At 41.5% G+C, this 19,286-nt stretch overlaps 1 protein-coding gene across 9 annotated transcripts in view; it reads left to right on the top strand.

The window, feature by feature from the left end:
• The window catches only part of LOC141095489 (sodium channel protein type 5 subunit alpha-like), a 524,914-nt gene that overhangs the window by 461,507 nt on the left and 44,121 nt on the right, over nt 1–19,286 (top strand). For all 9 annotated transcript variants that reach the window (XM_073581518.1, XM_073581512.1, XM_073581519.1 and 6 more), the window contains one exon: nt 16,940–17,215. In XM_073581518.1, coding sequence (XP_073437619.1) covers nt 16,940–17,215 — 276 coding nt within the window. The remainder of the gene's footprint in view (nt 1–16,939; nt 17,216–19,286) is intronic.

Raw genomic sequence — 19,286 nt, forward strand, 5'->3', positions numbered from 1 at the left:
TACGCCGCCAGGGACTCAGATCCTGCAGTACGAGATGTGTCCCCTGCTTAAGCCAGTACATGACCGGGCCCGTCTGAAGTTTGCTAGAGAGCATTTGGATTATCCAGAAGAGTATTGGGAGAATGTCATATGATCTGATGAAACCAAAGTAGAACTGTTTGGTAGAAACAAAACTCATCGTGTTTGGAGGAGACAATGCTGAGTTGCATCCAAAGAACACCATACCTACTGTGAAGCATCTGTGTGGCACAATCATGCTTTGGGGCTGTTTCTCTGCTAAAGGACCAGTATGACTGATCCATGTACTTGAAATAATGAATGAGGCCATGTATTGTGAGATTTTGAGTGCAAACCTCTTTCCATCAACAAGGGCATTGAAGATGAAACGTGGATGGGTCTTTCAGCATGATAATGATTCCAAGCACCCCGCCAAAGCAACGAAGGAGTGGCTTTGTAAGAAGCATATGAAGGAAGGTCCTGGAGTGGCCTAGCCATTCTCCAGATCTCAACCCCATAGAAAACCTTTGGAGGGATTTGAAAGCCCATGTTGCCCAGCGACAGGCCAAAAACATCACTGCTCTAGAGGAGATCTGCATGGAGGAATGGGCCAACATACCACCAACAGTGTGTGCCAACCTTGTGAAGACTTACAGAAAACGTTTGACCTCTGTCATTGTCAAAAAAGGGTATATAACAAAATATTGACATGAACTTTTGTTAATGACCAAATACCGTATATACTCGTGTATAAGCTGAGATTTTCAGCCCATTTTTTGGGGCTGAAAGTCCCCCTCTCATCTTATACATGTCATATACCTGGGGGTCGGTGGGGGAGGGGGAGTGGGGATGTCAGAGATCATAGTTACCTCCCCTGTCGCTGTCTCTCTGCAGCCCCCCTGCTTCTCCACGGTCTCCCTTCCTGCCTTCAGCGGTCACATTGTACCGCTCATTAAACTCATGAATATGCGCATATTCATGAGTGTAATGAGCGGTATCACATGACCATTGAAGGCAGGAAGGGAGACTGTGGAAAAGCGGGCCTTCTGCTGCAGAGACCATGCCAGGAGAGGTAAGTATAGCGATATTCACCTGTCCGGGGTGTCCATCACTGCTCACCGCTGTCTGCTGCATCCTCTGTCTGCGACGGTTTAGGCAGCAGGGGTCGCGGTGACGTGGTTAGTGCACGCTGCGCCCTCTGCTGCCTGAACGTCACTGACAGACGACATGGCAAACAGCGGTGAGTGGCGATGGCCCCCAGACTGGTGAGGTCCTGAGCAGGAGAGGTGAGTATGGCATTTTTTTTGGCAGCAGCAGCATATGGGGCATAATATATGGAGCATTTTATGGGGGCAGCATATGGGGGCATATCCTATGGGGCAGCATATGGGGGCATAGTCTATGGGGCAGCATATGGGGGCATAGCCTATGGAGCAGCATATGGGGGCATATTCTATTGGGCAGCATATGGGGGCATATTCTATGGGGCAGCATATGGGGGCATATCCTATGGGGCAGCATATGGGGCATAGTCTATGGGGCAGCATATGGGGGCATAGTCTATGGGGCAGCATATGGGGGCATAGTCTATGGAGCAGCATATGGGGGCATATTCTATTGAGCAGCATATGGGGGCATATTCTATGGGGCAGCATATGGGGGCATATCCTATGGGGCAGCATATGGGGCATAGTCTATGGGGCAGCATATGGGGGCATAGTCTATGGGGCAGCATATGGGGGCATAGTCTATGGGGCAGCATATGGGGGCATAGTCTATGGGGCAGCATATGGGGGCATAGTCTATGGGGCAGCATATTGGGGCATAGTCTATGGGGCAGCATATGGGGGCATAGTCTATGGAGCAGCGTATGGGGGCATATTCTATGGGGCAGCATATGGGGGCATATCCTATGGGGCAGCATATGGGGGCATATCCTATGGGGCAGCGTATGGGGGCATAGTCTATGGGGCAGCGTATGGGGGCATAGTCTATGGGGCAGCGTATGGGGGCATATTCTATGGGGCAGCGTATGGGGGCACATCCTATGGGGCAGCGTATGGGGGCATAGTCCATGGGGCAGTGTATGGGGCATAGTCTATGGGGCAGCGAATGGGGGCATAGTCTATGGGGCAGCGAATGGGGGCATAGTCTATGGGGCAGCGTATGGGGGCATAGTCTATGGGGCAGCGTATGGGGGCATAGTCTATGGGGCAGCGTGTGGGGGCATATTCTATGGGGCAGCGTATGGGGGCATATTCTATGGGGCAGCGTATGGGGGCATAATCTATGGAGCAGCGTATGGGACATAATCTATGGAGTATTTTATGGGGCATAATCTATGGAGCATTTTATGGGGCCATGAGCTTTATGGAGCATTATATATGGCATATTATTCTATGGAGCATCTTATGGGGCCATTATTAACCTTTGTGCAGCATTTTATGGGGTGTATTTTGTATGAAGCATCTTATGGGGCCCATCATGAACTGTATGGAGCATTACATGGGACTCCTGATTCAATATGGATATTCAAAAACATTTAATCTACTGATGTCTCAATTAATTTTACTTTTATTGGTATCTATTTTTATCTTTGAAATTTACCAGTAGCTGCTGCATTTTCCACCCTAGGCTTATACGCGAGTCAATACGTTTTCCCAGTTTTTTGTGGCAAAATTAGGGGGTTCGGCTTTTACACGGGTCGGCTTATACACGAGTATATACAGTACTTATTTTCCACCATAATTTGCAAAATAAATCTTGCCAAATCAGACAAGGTGATTTCCTGGATTAATTTTCTCATTTTGACTCTCATAGTTGTGGACTACCTATGATGTCAGTTACAGGCCTCGATCATCCTTTTAAGTGGGAGAATTTGCACAATTGATGGCTGACTAAATACTTTTTTCCCCACTGTACATGACCATCATGTTATAAAAAAAAATGGGGGATTAAAAACTACAAGTTCAAAGGTCCATGGTCCGCTTCAGGTTGGGTATTGTGCTGTTGGGTCTCATGAGTCTAGTCGTAGTAATACTGAATTTGAACATTAGATCCGGAAGTTTGCTATAACAATAGTTAACCCTAGATTTGCCAATTTTAAGTTCATATATAGTGCTACGCTATATTATACTTCTGAATTATTGTATAACCAGTTCTTTTCTGCAGTACTAATGCAGCAGTGCCCCTCATAGTGACATAAGATGTGGCACTAGTAAAATAATTTCTTTACAACCACCACAACTAAGGTGTCACGTGCCCCGTCCTGTGTGACATGACCAGCAGGCCGGTAACTAATACAACAGGACGCGGCACGTGTAAATGTCCTGTGTGACGCGGCCCGCAGGCCGGTAAGTAATACAACAAGACAAAGGGGAAAGGGAAACAGATACAACGATGGGCCCTGCAATAGGGAACAGGGACTTGGAGACCTCCTGCACTCCCCTGAGTCAGTGTCCCTTACACTCCTAACGTTCCTTATGCCGGTTTCACACCGGGCGACGCTCAGGAACCTGTGAGCCTAGCTCGCCCTGCACCTATCCCTTACTAATGTAATGGCCGGTGAAGAAACTATTCCCACCACTGCACTAACACCAACATGAGGAAAAGTGATAAACGGAAACACTTAGCTTTGCTCTGTTGCTAACGCTCCCAGCAACAGAGTCCAACACCTGAGTGCATCTTCCTCCGACCGTGTCCACACCTGGGTGCAGCTTTACAGCAACAGCGTCCAGCACTGAGTGCTGCCTTGGAGCAACAGAGTCCAGCCCCTGAATACAGCTGACTGAGCTGTCCTGGACTCTCCTCCAGCTCCATCCTTCACCCAGGCTGGTAGGAAAAGACCAATAATAATATCACCAACGTGAGTGAGCACTACTGACACACCTTTATTGAGCAAACACACCTGTTAGTGATCCCCGTGCAATTACACTAACCACCACCGGGGGAAAACTAGAAGTGAAAACACCAGTGCATTGACCATACTGGCCACCGGGGGCAAAACTATCTCTAAGCACAGAAAACATCAAGTGCAATGACACTTGTGGCCACCGGGGCAAAACCAAGCCTGAGCAAAAAGCTCAAAGAAAAAAAAAGGTTACCAGTGCTTTTATCTGTCATGATCCAGCATGGATCATGACAGTACCCTCCTCTTAATGAGGGGCCTCTGGACCCTCAAAACCGTTCCTCATCAGGAACTACCTACAAAGGGGATGCCCAGATCCAGAGTTCACCCCAGCAACTACCTGCACTTCAGGTTTATGACAAACGCACCGCTGGTATTGGCAATATGTTCTGGAGGCACCACACATCTCCAAAGTGTCAACCTGGGGAACGAGTTATATATGTGTATGTTTGGTATGAGCTGGTAAGACTCCACAACACACTTCCACTGGATGTTTTTTGGTGGTACCTATACACACTCGATCTCACACAGGTCCGGACCTGAACGTTTATTGCCACACATTCGTTTGTCAATATTCGGTGAACTCTCTCTGGGATTGACAACAGAGGGGTCCCCCTGTGTCACCACACTCACACCCCCGCACTCCACCAAGCGGTACACCACCCCCAACCCTTTCCACCACGAGGTCTCCACCTCACAGGGTTGGCTAATGGCGAGGGTAGAGACTTGCCCCTACTCCCCCGCAGTGCACCCGCTGCTCACACCGGAGAGGGAGGGGCCTGGAATATGGAGGAAAAATACACTCCCTGGTCGCCTTCCTCCACACGACCAGGAGGGGGCGGCTTCTTCGGTGGTATGGAAGACTTGGCGTGAGCCCCGCGGACCATATCACCAACCATATCACCAGTCTGCTCACTACAGGGATGCACCCCTTCACCTCGGGGAACCCCAGACAGCACCATGGGGACACCAACTCCACCCACCTGCCTGGGTACATCCACCTGTATGAACAAGTCCCGCTCCCCAGCAGGGACTCTAGGGGGCTTCTTTGCCAGAGCCGCAATTTAATTTTCTGGTAGAGCCAGAGGGAAGGCCCCAGCCCCCGATTACTGCTGCTGGAATTGCTTCACACCATGCAGCTCCTCACTCACCATAGTGAGGCCCAGCAGCAATTACTCACATGTCTGAACATGGGCCAAAGGCTCACCAGAGAAAAAGTAAGGTTGGTGATAATGTCACGTGCCCCGTCCTGTGTGACGCGACCAGCAGGCCGGTAACTAATACAACAGGACGCGGCACGTATAAATGTCCTGTGTGACGCGGCCCACAGGCCGGTAACTAATACAAGACAAAGGGGAAAGGGAAACATACAACGGTGGGCCCTGTGATAGGGAACGGGGACTTGGAGACCTGCACTCCCCTGAGTCAGTGTCCCTTACACTCCTAACATTCCCTATGCCGGTTTCGCACCGGGCGACGCTCAGGAACCTGTGACCCTAGCTCGCCCTGCACCTATCCCTTACTAGTGTAATGGCCGGTGCAGAAACTAATCCCACCACTGCACTAACACCAACATGAGGAAAAGTGACAAACAGGGAAACACTTAGCTTTGCTCTGCTGCTAACGCGCCCAGCAACAGAGTCTAACACCTGAGTGCATCTTCCTCCGACCGTGTCCACACCTGGGTGCAGTTTTACAGCAACAGCATCCAGCACTGAGTGCCGCCTTGGAGCAACAGAGTCCAGCACCTGAATACAGCTGTCCAGCTACAGAGTCCAGCACCTGGGTGCAACTGTCCAGCAACCGAGTCCAGCACCTGAGCGCAGCTTTCCAGTAACAGAGTCCAGCAAACTGAGTGCAGCTCTTCACCATAGCTGCCACTCCACCAAGCTTTGCAAGAAATCTTCACTGACACCATAGCTGCCACTCCACCATGCTTCACACAAACTCCTCGCTGACACCATAGCTGCCACTCCAGGACTCTGACTGAGCTGTCCTGGACTCTCCTCCAGCTCCCTCCTTCACCCAGGCTGGTAGGAAAAGACCAATAATAATATCACCAATAATATCACCAATAATAATATCACCAACTACTGACACACCTTTATTGAGCAAACACACCTGTTAGTGATCCCCGTGCAATTACACTAACCACCACCGGGGGAAAACGAAGTGAAAACACCAGTGCAATGACCTTACTGGCCACCGGGGGCAAAACTATCTCTAAGCACAGAAAACATCAAGTGCAATGACACTTGTGGCCACCGGGGCAAAACCAAACCTGAGCAAAAAGCTCAAAGAAAAAAAAAGGTTACCAGTGCTTTTATCTGTCATGATCCAGCATGGATCATGACATAAGGCCTTTTTAAATTTTAGAATATCTACATGTCAGGATTGTATGTGAAATAATACTTCAAAATATGGTTCTATAAAATATATTAAAGCGACTTTTGTGTCTTTCCCAGAAAAAAATTATTTCATGTACCAGTGCAAAATATCTGGCAAAAACAAGCTACACTTACAGGACAATTAAAGAAGCAAACTGTTTTTCATTTACGCTAAACACATTTATTGCACAATGAGCTAATTCATATGCCTTCATAATAGTCTGAAAATTTGGCCCTCTCATGTCTCCAGAGGCCGGCCGTTGGCAGTGAAGCCTAAAAATGTCACCTTTAATATGCAGAAATTCAGAGCCCTAACTGTGGCACACAATACAGTGAGATTGTTTTCAGACTGGAAGGGTTCAGAGCACAATACATGTTCCAGTTGTACAAAATCTTTCACAGGTATGCGGCAATATTGCCAGTAATGAGAAAAACATTTTTTGGAATGTGAACTTTAACGAGAGAGGAAAAAAAAAAAGAAATAGAGGACACCAAAAGATCAAACTCACCCTTGTTGACCTTTTATTAATAGGAAATTGCATAAAAAGTAACTGTGCAATATTTTTTTTTCATTGGTGTTGTTCACATTTAGTTACAGTGGATAAAAGGTCTACACACCCCTGGGAAATTTTGTCATGTAAAGAAATCATACCAAGAAGAATCATATCGGAACTTTTTCCACCTTTAATGTCATCAATAGTCTGTACAAATCAATTGAAAAAAATAAATATGAACAACCTTAAGCTAATACTTTGTGAAATTAGCTTTTGAATTTATTACAGCGTTCAGTCTTATTGGGTAGGAGTCTATAAGCTTAGAACATCAAGAATTGGCAATCTTTGCATGCTGTTCCCTGCAGTAGAGTTTCTAATCTGTTAGATTGTGAGGGCGTACACAACTAGTACTTGCCAGAAATTCCTACAGCTCCTTTACTGTTGCTGTAGGCCTCTTGGCAGCCTCATGGTCCAATTTCTTCTTCCCTTTTCATCATTTTTTGAGAGTTGTCTAGTAGTGATGAGTGAATGTACTCTGATAAGGTGTTATACGAGCATGCTCGGGTGCTACCCGAGTGTCTTTGGCATGCTCGAATAATATGTTCAAGTTCAAGCACCTTCATGTCTCGCAGCTGTTCGACAGCCTCAAAATATGCAGGGATTCGAAGACACTCGTCTAACACCCAAGTATGCTCGGCTAACACCTTATCCGAGTACATTCGCTCATCAATAATGTCCAGTTTTAGGTAATGTCACTGTTGTGCCAAATTTAAGTCAATTCTTGATGACTAGCTTCACAGTGTTCTATGGTATATCTAATGCCATGAAAATTGTTTTGTGCCCTTCTTTTGTCTGGTAAGTTTCAACAATGAGATCCCTTTGCTGTGTTGTAAGCTGTCTATGGACCATGACTTTTGCTGTACAATGTAAATAACAAAATGTCAGGAAAATCCTCCTAGAACAGCTAAAATGTATATGAGGTTAATAGGAATCCATGTAAATGAAGGCAGTTATGTGCTGACTACTTAAACATTAGTTTAAATGTGATTGGCTAATTACGAACACAACCGCATCCCAAATTATAAGAGGGTGTTCACACTTATACAACCACATGTTTTTAGCGTTGTTATTTTCATTTCCCCCCTCAAAATGATTTGTTAGTTTTTCAATGGGTTTGTACAGATTATGGCTGACATTAAAGGTGGAAAAAGTTCTGAAATTATTCTTATTAGTATGATTTTTTTGCATAACAAAAACTTGGCATTCTGTAATGGATGTGAAGACTTTTTATATCGATTGTCTTCTTTCATATTGGTATAGACATTGCACTGTTTTTTAGGAGGAAATTCCAAAGCATTACAACTGCAAAAGCGAGACTTTGGGCATACCTTAGTTATAGATGGTTCAGAGGACTTCATCAGATCATCAGTGGGGGAGGGAGGGCGGTCACAGAACTCTCAATATAAAAATACTTGATTTTTATTTCATATACTGTATAGATCACATGCACAGCTGGCGTCTTGCTGTAATATTTTCAGCAGGGCCACACTCAGATTGTGTTTCACTATTTAAATGCCACTGTCAAATACCGGCATGAGCGTACAATGATACTATCGGTTAATGGGTTGTCATGGCTCCCAGAAGTAGACCGCCTTGGTTGTCATCTTTGCCCTCCTGAAGAAGCTCAGTTTGTGGGTGGCCTTAATAGGGTAATGTCAGTTTGTCTATGTACTGAATTTTTTTTCTTTAAATACTGAATTTGGAATGATAAAAGGTTATGGCTCTTGGTAGAAGTGGATGAAAAACAAAAAGTGCAGCAACAGAAAATTGCCCCAATTGGGAAGAGGTTAAATACCTCCAATAGACACTAAAAAAACATAGTATGAATAGACGCTTAAATGGCCATAATGCGACACTTGTATTACCATGCAAATCCTCTATATCTGTTGAGCTGAGCTCATATAATCATAGGGCCCTATAGTGATCTAATTTTATGCCAATCAGACATAGAAAAGCTGGGAGTTGTACCTTTAATATACAGCTGCATGACTGCTTCTGAAAGTGATCTCATAGAGATTATTAAGAAATTAATTTTGGACCCTCCAAAAAAATACCCATATAATTGAAAGGAACTATAAAAAAGAGAAATAATAGTTACAGAAATAAAAATGTATATGTAATTCTAATAATTTCTTGAAAATGACTCTGCTACAAATGGCGCATAGTAGCTATAATAGATATACTTCTTTTATTAGTGAAATTTACACTATACTGACATAGAACAGCTGGTTATATAGCTTGAACAAGCCCATTTATTGAAAATTGATATAGTGAGTGGTGGGTTTTTTAAAATATAACTTTTATAAAACCAATTAATAAAATAAGCCCAAAACAATTAACAAAAAACATAGAAATAGAACAAACAGCATATAAAAACACAAGGTGCACCCCTACCGGCACACTTTGAAAAAATAATGGAGCGAATTGATGCCAGTGTCACCTACCCAATTAAATAATAGATGGTAAGATGAGATTTAGCAGAATCCTACTCATCTCCATTCAATCCAATACCAAACCGGCATATTAATAACTGAGAATTTTAACTTCAGGATAATTAGTGTCAGTGGCAACTATTTAATAGATAAGATGAAATTATACTCATCTCCAAAGGATCAGACAAACTTGCAGAATGGTATAAATAATCATTTTATTAGAAAAAAAGAAACAATAAGAGTTATTAAAAGGAAATTCCCAGTTATTAATATGCCTCTTTGGTATTGGATTGAGATTAGTAGAATTCTGTTGAATCTCTTCTTGCCATTTATTTAATTGGGTAGGTGCCACCGGCATCAACATCCTTGGTTGGTTTTTCAACCCGGATATGACTGTGTTTTTATATGCTGCTTGTAAAGGCCGGAGCAGAGCCGCCCTCCACGGCTTGGGCATAGGTCGACATGACAATGGGCTGGAGGAGGTGGGGTCGTCAATTAGGGGAGGGTACTGTGGGGGGTCAGTTATATAGCCAGGTCAGAGGTGAGGCCCACTCACTTCCCTTTCACAGGAGTCAAAAACAGTCACACCTGCCTACCCCTTTTTTTGGTATGTGGGATGTTTTCGGTATGGAATAAATTGGGGCAATTTTTGGATCATGGTGGCTTTAATGGCGGTTGGGGGGTCTTTGAAGTTGGTTATAAATTGGTCTGGGGATCCATTAGGATATGGATTCCTCTATTTGGAATTTAAATATGGTTTTGGATCTGGTGAATTTTTGGGGTGGAGTTTGGGCAAGGGTTTGTCGGATCCCCTGAGAGTTAAGTGAACAATGGAACCCTTGTGGTTATGGTGCTCCCGAGCCAGTGGGGTAACAGCTGGGAGTAATTTATGGTATTTGTTACGTTCACTTTCGTATGTTTGGTAATCACCAGATTTTTGGAGCTTCAGGGACCCCTCTCAGCGTGTTATATATTTTTATTATCATTGTATGCTTGTGTTAAATAAAGGGTGCTGTGGCTATAATTATACAAAGAAGTTATGGTGTTCTCCTTTTATTTTATTGGGTATTAAGGGGGTGGTGTTATTAGTTAATCGAGATAATAATAAGTTAGGTTATCCCACCGGCAACATCGACAATACCACTGTCATGTTCTGTGTTAATGGTCAGTGTTTTGGGCTTATTTTATTAATTGATTTCATAAAAGTAATATTTTAATCATCTCACCACTCACTGTATATAACATTGAGAAACTGGGTCTGAGCAGAAAAAGTAAATTAATGTGCATGCAAAATGTAATTGCATATGAACACATGACCTTTACACAGAGAAAACCAAAAGGAAAACACAAAACAAATATCCTGGAATAAAAAAGTAAAAAAATATATTGCAAAAATTGCATGAAGGTAGTAATAATAGTAATAATAAGGGTATTTAGTTAACATAATTTTGATCAAAATAATGTAGAAGCCATCCCGCCACGTCAATGTCGACAACATCGACAATACCACTGTCATGTTCTGTGTTAATGGTCAGTGTTTTGGGCTTATTTTATTAATTGATTTCATAAAAGTAATATTTTAATCATCTCACCACTCACTGTATATAACATTCACCAGCTCCTACCCGTATTTTGAGAAGTGAATTGTCATATTTATTGCTAACCTTTTGTGTATATACTGAACTTGGAATGATAAAAGGTTATGGCTCTTGGCAGAAGTGGATGAAAAACAAAAAGTGCAGCAACAGAAAATTGCCCCAATTGGGAAGAGGTTAAATACCTCCAATAGACACTAAAAAAACATAGTATGAATAGACGCTTATATATTCTTTACGTATTCTGCATGATTCCTTTTTAAGATGCATGCTAGTTCAGCATCCTCATTGTGCTCAGTATTTGTTGGTTTTTGCCTGTCTGTTATACGGCTGTCGGCCAGTAATTAGGAACTCTTACTAGTAAATGAGCATCTGTTCATTCATTTCTAAACCAGCAACATTTCATTTCTGTCTTTGTACAGGGATACATATGACATAACCTGCATGTACCTACTATATTCTCCCTGTAACTATTTCAGTGCAACAAATCCTTGGATACTTTATCAATTATAGAGAGTTTAGCAAATTTAAGTCCGATCCCAGACAGCAAACCAGTGATGGGAATAGGGCCGCATTATCAATTGCTCCTGTACATATACAAAGGTCCTTTGATGTATATCTTAAAGGGAACAAGGACAGTTATTTTACTCCTTCCATTTAGAGGAGTCGTAAGCAATGCCTGTGTTCATCTCCTTTTTCTTGCCAAAACACTCCTGTTATGATTTTAAGGAATTGCTTATAATGACATTTCCTCAATCTATTGGTAAAGTGGTTTCAGAGGGAGACGTTTTGTAACATTTGATAGAATAGCCTCAACGTTTAGGATTCAAACATGGCTGAATCTTTGTTTTAATTTTGTTTTCCCCCTGTGTTCCTATTTGTGGGGAGTTCAGGAAAGTTAGTTGAAGACCAAATGATTAACTATCTTATAAACATGGCAAGTTAATGGGTAGTCGGGAATTGGTTATAATAACTTGCTCCACATTTGTAAAAGATAGCCAAACTTGTACTTGGCTATCTTACTAACATGGGCTTTAAGTGAAGCAACAAATTTCCTGAATGACTACTTGTTTCTACCTGGGGCCGCTGGGCCCCCATTCTCTTAACTGGTCAGTCACCTGGCACTAGAGTTGTGTGAATTTTTTGAAATTCGATTTGGGCAGATTCATTCAGTTCGGGGGGGAGGTGATTTGATTCACATTGAACCTGCTGAAATATTTGCTAATCGTCACACCCTCTCAGCCCTTTCTGTACCTGTCCAGCCACTACTATTATCTGATTAGCTCTTCTACCTACTATCATTCTTCTTCTATCTTCTTCTCTCTTCATTCCAGTCAGCTATGTCTTACATGTGCTAGGCCTCACAACACCACGTGAGTGTGATGCTTATCAGTGAGGTGTGTCCTAGCGCATGTGGCCAAGTGGGGTGCGGCACTCATGATTGACATGCATCACATCCAATGTGATACTGTGAAACATAGTGACTGGAGTCCCACCTAGAAAAGGCTGTTGGTCCAGAATGAAGATAGCCCACAGAAGATATCAGAAAAAGAGCTGATTAGATGATTGGCTGTAGTGAGACAGGTAATCGGGAGGGTTAAATAGAGGTGAGTTTAAAATTTTGTTTTAACTCATTCTCAGCTCTCCATAATCTAGCATCTGGACATCAATTTGCAGGATGCCCCCACAGTGAATCACAAGTAATTTGCATTAAGCTGAAACAAATATTTTTTTTAAATTCATAGCAAATTTGGTTTGCACATTTCTACTTAGCGGCGATCCTGTAGATGGCAAACCCTTTTTGGAACTAAGACAGCTCTGTAATTAGTTGATAACTATGGGTCTCGCTTCTAAAGGTTTCTGCCAGTCATACATTTTCCTTACAGACCCGATATAATAAAGTCATACTGATAGTAGCACATTGTACTTTCCAATGTAGAATGTATGTGCAAGAGCCCCATGTATGAGGTTAAACGACCCCTTCAAACATTTTCAAGAATATTGCCGGTGTGTTCAGATGATTTGCCCCAGCAACTTATTGAAGCTAGGACCTTTAAAACAGATTTGTAATAAATTCCCCCTCTGATTTGTAGCCATACAGATCTTACATACCCAACATTGAAACTGGACTAAAACCATCAGTACAGATTACATTTTACCAAGGATAACTAATCGCAAAGTTTAGTGTGGAATCGTTTCTTTTCTATGAATGTGTTTTTTTTGCAGTGTCCACATATTAATGTAAACTCTAACTTGTCTAATGATTTATGAAATTAATGTCTAAATGGTTGAAGTTTGTAGTACGACTTCTAATGTCGCTTTGATTTTCCTTATACTTTTGTACTACCTGGTGGCTCTCAAACTGTGTTACTGAGCCTCACTATTACTAAGGTCATCTATCCTCAGCTATATAGATGTGTTTGTTATATTTCTTATTATTCTCCTATTTATAGTTAAGGCTGGAACTCCATGGTGAAATTTGGTCACTCGAGAGTTTTGGTAAAGTTACTGTGACTTATCAATGTTTCCCTATGGTGAAAAAAAGAAGAGCAATTGTAACAAATTCAACAAATATGGAAGGCTTGGCACCATCACTAGTCACATATTCCAAATGATAAGGTCTAGTACAGGACTGGCTAATGGTGTACCCAGTAAATGACAAGTTTGAGAACTGCTGGTTTCAGTCCCGTCTTTATGTAATCATACGGAGACATATTGCTTATGAACTGTTGTAAATGTTGACTTTTGTAAAGAAACGTTATACTAGTCTCCATATAACTAACGTAATGTAATTAGCATGTTTCTTGATTTGCAATGCAAACTATTCACAATCTACTCCTAGACATGTTGTGGCCATGGTTGCTGAATATTTCTTTCATCTTATCTCATCTCTACTTCCTCCTTCCTACGCCTTGATGCAAGCACCATTTGGGGCAAATGACCTTCAAAAGTTTGCAAAGTTAAATTAGAAGCATTATATGAGCTTCCCCACTGCTAGAGCAAATCTTCCATACAATATAGCTATTATGTGGTCAAAGATAGGTTAATGATTTGTGTCAAAGGTGGTCATGTAAATGGCTGAAATTGGAAGATCGGGAGCCTTTCCTGACTATCAGAGTGTCTGAATAATACAATCTCTGTTGGATAGAGATTGGAAAATGGAAAAATCAGTTGATCAGTGGTCACAACATATTCTACTGAGCAGCTTGTGAGATCACAGATTTTGTTTTTAATGGACAAAATATATTGATTCATGCAATGGCCTGAAAATTTGGAAATGCATTTTTTGATGAAGAGACACTAATGCCTAAATATGGTGACGGTCAATGATCGTATTTATAACCTAACTTAAAATTTTAAAAATCACATATCCTGGTTATTGTATGCCAGTTAAGTGCTACTGTCCCATATCATCAATGTCTTCCTGTTACTATATAGTTAAAGGGTTTTTCCTCTTATCAGTATTTATCATCTGATACCTATCGTTTTAATTTTTATTACTCATTCAGTCTAGATAATAGACAGGTGGTGTTAAAGGGGTTATGCCACCATATAGAATGCTTTCAACTAAGCAGAATAGGTGGATATAAATGGTTTTGTAATTTTCAATGATTAAAAATGATGTTCCATTCAAAAAAATAACAAGCTTTGATCTGCTGAAGTATGCTCCTTGGCGCCCCCTGGCGTAATTCCATTCCATGCTCCCAGTAGCCGAACAGCTGGCCGAGCATGTGCAGTTCCTGCTATCATAAGAGTTCCCCCAACTCTGCACCCCCAGTGTGTACAGTGTATGCTCCCTGCGCTCACCTCCCATTGGTCTGACAGCACGCGCAGGGAGCATACGTTGTGCACACTGGGGGGTGCAGATTTGGGGGGAGCTCTTATTATAGCAGGAACTGCGCATGCTTGGCCAGCTGTTCGGCCACTGGGAGGACAGAATGAAATAACACCAGGGGGCGCCAGGGAGCATACCTCAGCAGATGAAAGCTTGTTATTTTTTGAATGGAGCATAATTTTTAACAATTTAAAATAAATTAATTTATTTCCACCTTTTCTGCTTAGTTAAATGTATTCTTTATGGTGGCACGACCCTTTAACTAGATTCCCCCATTTTAGGTAAAAAGATTGAATTTAATTTTGTCCAAAGTATTTGCGCTTCCCTTCCCATCATTAATCTCGCTGCCATTGTCGCGCTCGTCTACATTTATAACAAGCTTCATAGTTTTTAAGGTTGGAGGTAGACTTAAGCCTATCTAGTTCAACCTATAGTCTAACATGTTGATCCAGATGAGTGACAAAAAAATTCTCTCACTTTAGCCCAGGGAGAGGCTAAATCAGCTTTTATCATTTTCTCTTCTGCCTCTGCAACTGGCAGCAATCTTAAAGTGATTAAAGAATAACCATACTTTTGATTTTATTTTTAAATAATTTTTAGGCCCTTTAATTTTCTGCAGATCAGTAGAGGTCTTGGTCCCGAGACCCCCACCTATTGCTCAGAAGACCACCAAGATGTGTGCAGCTCTAAGGACAAAAACACGCAGACACAGTGGGAGTCTCATGACTCAGACACCCATTGATCCACAGGGAATTAAAGGGTTATAAAATTAAATCAAATGCCAAAATGTATGTTCCTTGTTAGTTGATATCATAGAGATACTGCATTGAAATCCCCATCTACATCAATGTTCACATCGTAAAAGACTTAAGAACCAACATTTAAGATATTGTACATTGATATACTTGGGGTTGTCAACATTTGTAGACATTTTTCCCTGATAGAAATGCATGTATATTTAGCTGAAAATCATTTTGATTTTCCACCATTTGTCTTCTATAGTCTTTGTGTTGCACTGTCTATTGCCGACTGCAGGACACTTTAATGGCGAATCCATGACCAGAGACCACATCAAAGTTGAATATGCAGTGTAACTAACAGCCTGTAAAAGCCAAACAGTGCAACATTTTTAATGAGACCAAATTTCAAAAATGAGTTTTAGCACCAAATACATTCATTTAAGTAAATTAAAAACAAATTGTTCCCAGAGGTGGACCAGTGTCTCCATACAAGTAGAGAGAGAAGATCCTTGACCTCAGTGTGACATGAATAAAGGGAACCCCTATCTTTTACTGTATGTGATATTTCAAATAATAATGCTCATTAGAGTTGAGCGACTTTGGTCGGATCGGGTTTCGTGAAACCCGAATGAAACAAAATGTGAGTCGAATGAAACTGCTCCGACTAGGGCAAAAAAAGTCGGAGTTTTGTCCGAAACCCGACCCCAATGCTTGTCAATGGGAAATAAAAGTCGGCATTGAGCGGATGACATTCATCCACTCGGACCAGTTTCATCCGACTCACATTTTGTTTCATTCGGGTTTCTCGAAACCCGATCCGACCAAAGTCCCTCAACTCAAATGCTCATATATAAGGCATTCCTGTCTTTTCACATCTATGATTTGGTGATGGAGCTTTTTCAAACAGCATTGATAACAATTGAGCATTTGCAGCAGACTTATGTATGTATCAGATTTATCTACAAATCCAAAAGTAATAGACATTCAATCATTTTATAAAATGTGGCAGAACAGGACTAAAGTTGGCTTTGAGCTTCCCCTATTTTTACCCCATGAAATTAGCTCTTATTGCCTGAGAAACTGCAATGTAAATGCTCATCATCATCATTAGAATACCTTACATTTTACAGTAACTCCAGGGTAAATTGCATTTTGCATTTAGTAATACATACCTTTTGTCTCCTGCAAATATCAATTCTGTTTCCTAAAATAATTCTTTATGTTTCACAGAGTGAATCTATGTAGCGCAAGGCTTGATTTTATTAAAGCCGCATTTGATCCATAGTTTTGATGTGTGTCTAATACATTTATAAAGGCCATAATAATTCATATTGTCATTCTCCTATATTCCCTATGCATAAAAGTAAGACATCCCCATCTTGCTTAATATAAAATCAAGCTGACTGATCCATGCATTATGATATTAGTCCTTTTTTATTGTTTCTTTTATTCATTTGCAATAATTACTAATTATATTTTATTCCGCTTTAAGGTCGTAGTGAACGCCTTGATTGGGGCTATCCCATCCATCATGAATGTTCTGCTGGTGTGTCTCATATTCTGGCTAATTTTTAGCATCATGGGAGTGAATTTATTTGCTGGAAAATTTGGAAAATGCATTTACACCCAGAACAAGACCGAGCTTGACGTGTCTATTGTAGACAATAAGACAATGTGTGAAATGATGAACATTACAGAAGCCTACTGGACAAAAGTCAAAGTCAACTTTGATAATGTTGGTGCAGGTTACCTGGCTCTACTTCAAGTGGTAAGTATAATGCCATATTTTTTTCTCCATAGCAGCAATTTGAATTAAATAGGCATGGGAGACATGGAAAACATGAAAGAAAGTGAGTAGTGACATCTGGTTGGCTACTAGCTCACTCTGTTTTCATACAACCTTTCAATGTTTCATCTCTTCACAATTTCCCCTTAAACGGGTGTTTCACTAATAACCTATCCTTTGGTCATCACTATGAGATCAATGAAAATCCGACACTAGGCACTACCACTGATCAGCTGTACTCAGCTCTGGCGGTGGCTGGATGTAAACAGTTGCAGAGCAGAACAGCACAGCTGGGTTAACTGTTGTAGTGGCCTTTGCTGGTTGCTGCAGCTCCTAAGAATAGGCAGTCAATACTAGTGTAAAAGCCTTCTAAAGGGGTTGTCCACTACTTAGACAACACTTTCTCAATCCCTATGTTTCCCTCCCAGTAAAATAATAACACTTATACTCACTTCCGATACCAGTGAGGTTTCAGCAATGTCGGCACAGTTTCACCAGGAACTCACGTGACATTGTTATGTCACGCGATCACTGAGGCCAATCAGCACTGACGTCATTCTCTCCTGCTTGGGCAAATCAAGACACCCTGAGAAAGGGAGAGAGCAGCCGCACCACTCTCTACCTCCAGATATCAATAATATCCGTAGCAGAGGAGAGTGCTGCCAGCGCTGATTGGCCACAGGGAGCTCGTGACATATCAATGTCGTGTAATCCCTGGGAGAGCCAGTGCCAGCAACACTGTAAAGGCAATGGAGATAAGTATAAGTGTTATTATATTACTGAGGGGGAAACATAGAGATTGAGAAGAGGTTTTCCAGGAAGAAAAATCTTTTAGTTTGCCTATTCTTAGGAACTGCAGTACCCAGCAGCGGCCACTAAAACATATAACCCAGCTGTGCCTTTCTACTATGCAACTGTTTACATCCAACCACCTCTGAGAACAGATTATATAGATTATTTTGACTGTAATTATCAGCATTTTACAGTTTACAGTGAATGCAGTTGATGTCTCCATTTCAGAATTATGGGATGCAAATACGTATCACTTATAATCACAATATTTGTTACAGTTTTCCAATGTGTGCTTAAAAAATATTCTATGTCCGTGATTTTTTGAATAGCTGTCCAGAAAAAATAAAAAGTCAAGTTGACACCCCTGACCTATATACCCAGCTTCATGGTGCATAAATACGGACAGAATATAGAACTTCCAAGCAACAAACTGTCAGGCTTAAATATCTCATAAAGTCTGTCTGCCGTGGCAAATCACGCTAAATCAATAACTCCTTTTTATTGTACCAGTTTATTTCAAGAAGAAGAGATAATAAAGATATATTTTTTTACAAGTCAGTCCATTATTCGACTTTTAATTTCTTTCTTTTTGTGCGATTAAACCAGTCACCCAGATTAATTCCCTTTCTGTAGAGAGCCGTAGGTGGAATTACATTAGACTTCCAGGGAACAGTTTTATTTGTGCTGTACTCAATCAGAAAATAGTTTTATGGTAAAAAATCATCAGTGATTGGAAAAGTAGCCATGAAGAATAAGAAAATGAAAGATCGTAGTCTATAAATTTCCTGATTCTAGTTGATTAGAGAAGTGGAAAACGCATTTCCAGGTGTGATCTACTCAAGCAGAGCAGAAGTTTCTGTGTGTTGGTCCACTACGGGGCTATAAATCTTATCATTAATTCCACAAATGCAGGGAGAAATGTAAAAAGACAACATAACACATTACAGTCATGAGGAATTTCCCAGCCTCTGGTTTTTAGTTACTTAAAGGGTTTGTCCGGCGACATAAAAAATTGTTTTCATGCTTTAAAAATTGAAATAAATAAACCTTACTGATATACATTTCATGTGAAATCTGTATTAATACCTTAATATCACTCTGTCTCTCATAGTCCAAGAAGTTACATTTCCGCCCCTGTTCTGACACTGAAAGAGAGCATCCCCTACTTTCCCGTGTTATGTCATGTGATATAAGTACCCTCCCCCCCACTAGTATTCTGACCCAGATACGTAGCCCCCTTCTCTGTCATGGCTGATGTAGA

Source organism: Dendrobates tinctorius, unplaced genomic scaffold (assembly GCF_039654945.1).
Source record: "Dendrobates tinctorius isolate UK_male_01 unplaced genomic scaffold, ASM3965494v1 ptg000070l, whole genome shotgun sequence".
Lineage (NCBI taxonomy): Eukaryota > Metazoa > Chordata > Amphibia > Anura > Dendrobatidae > Dendrobates > Dendrobates tinctorius.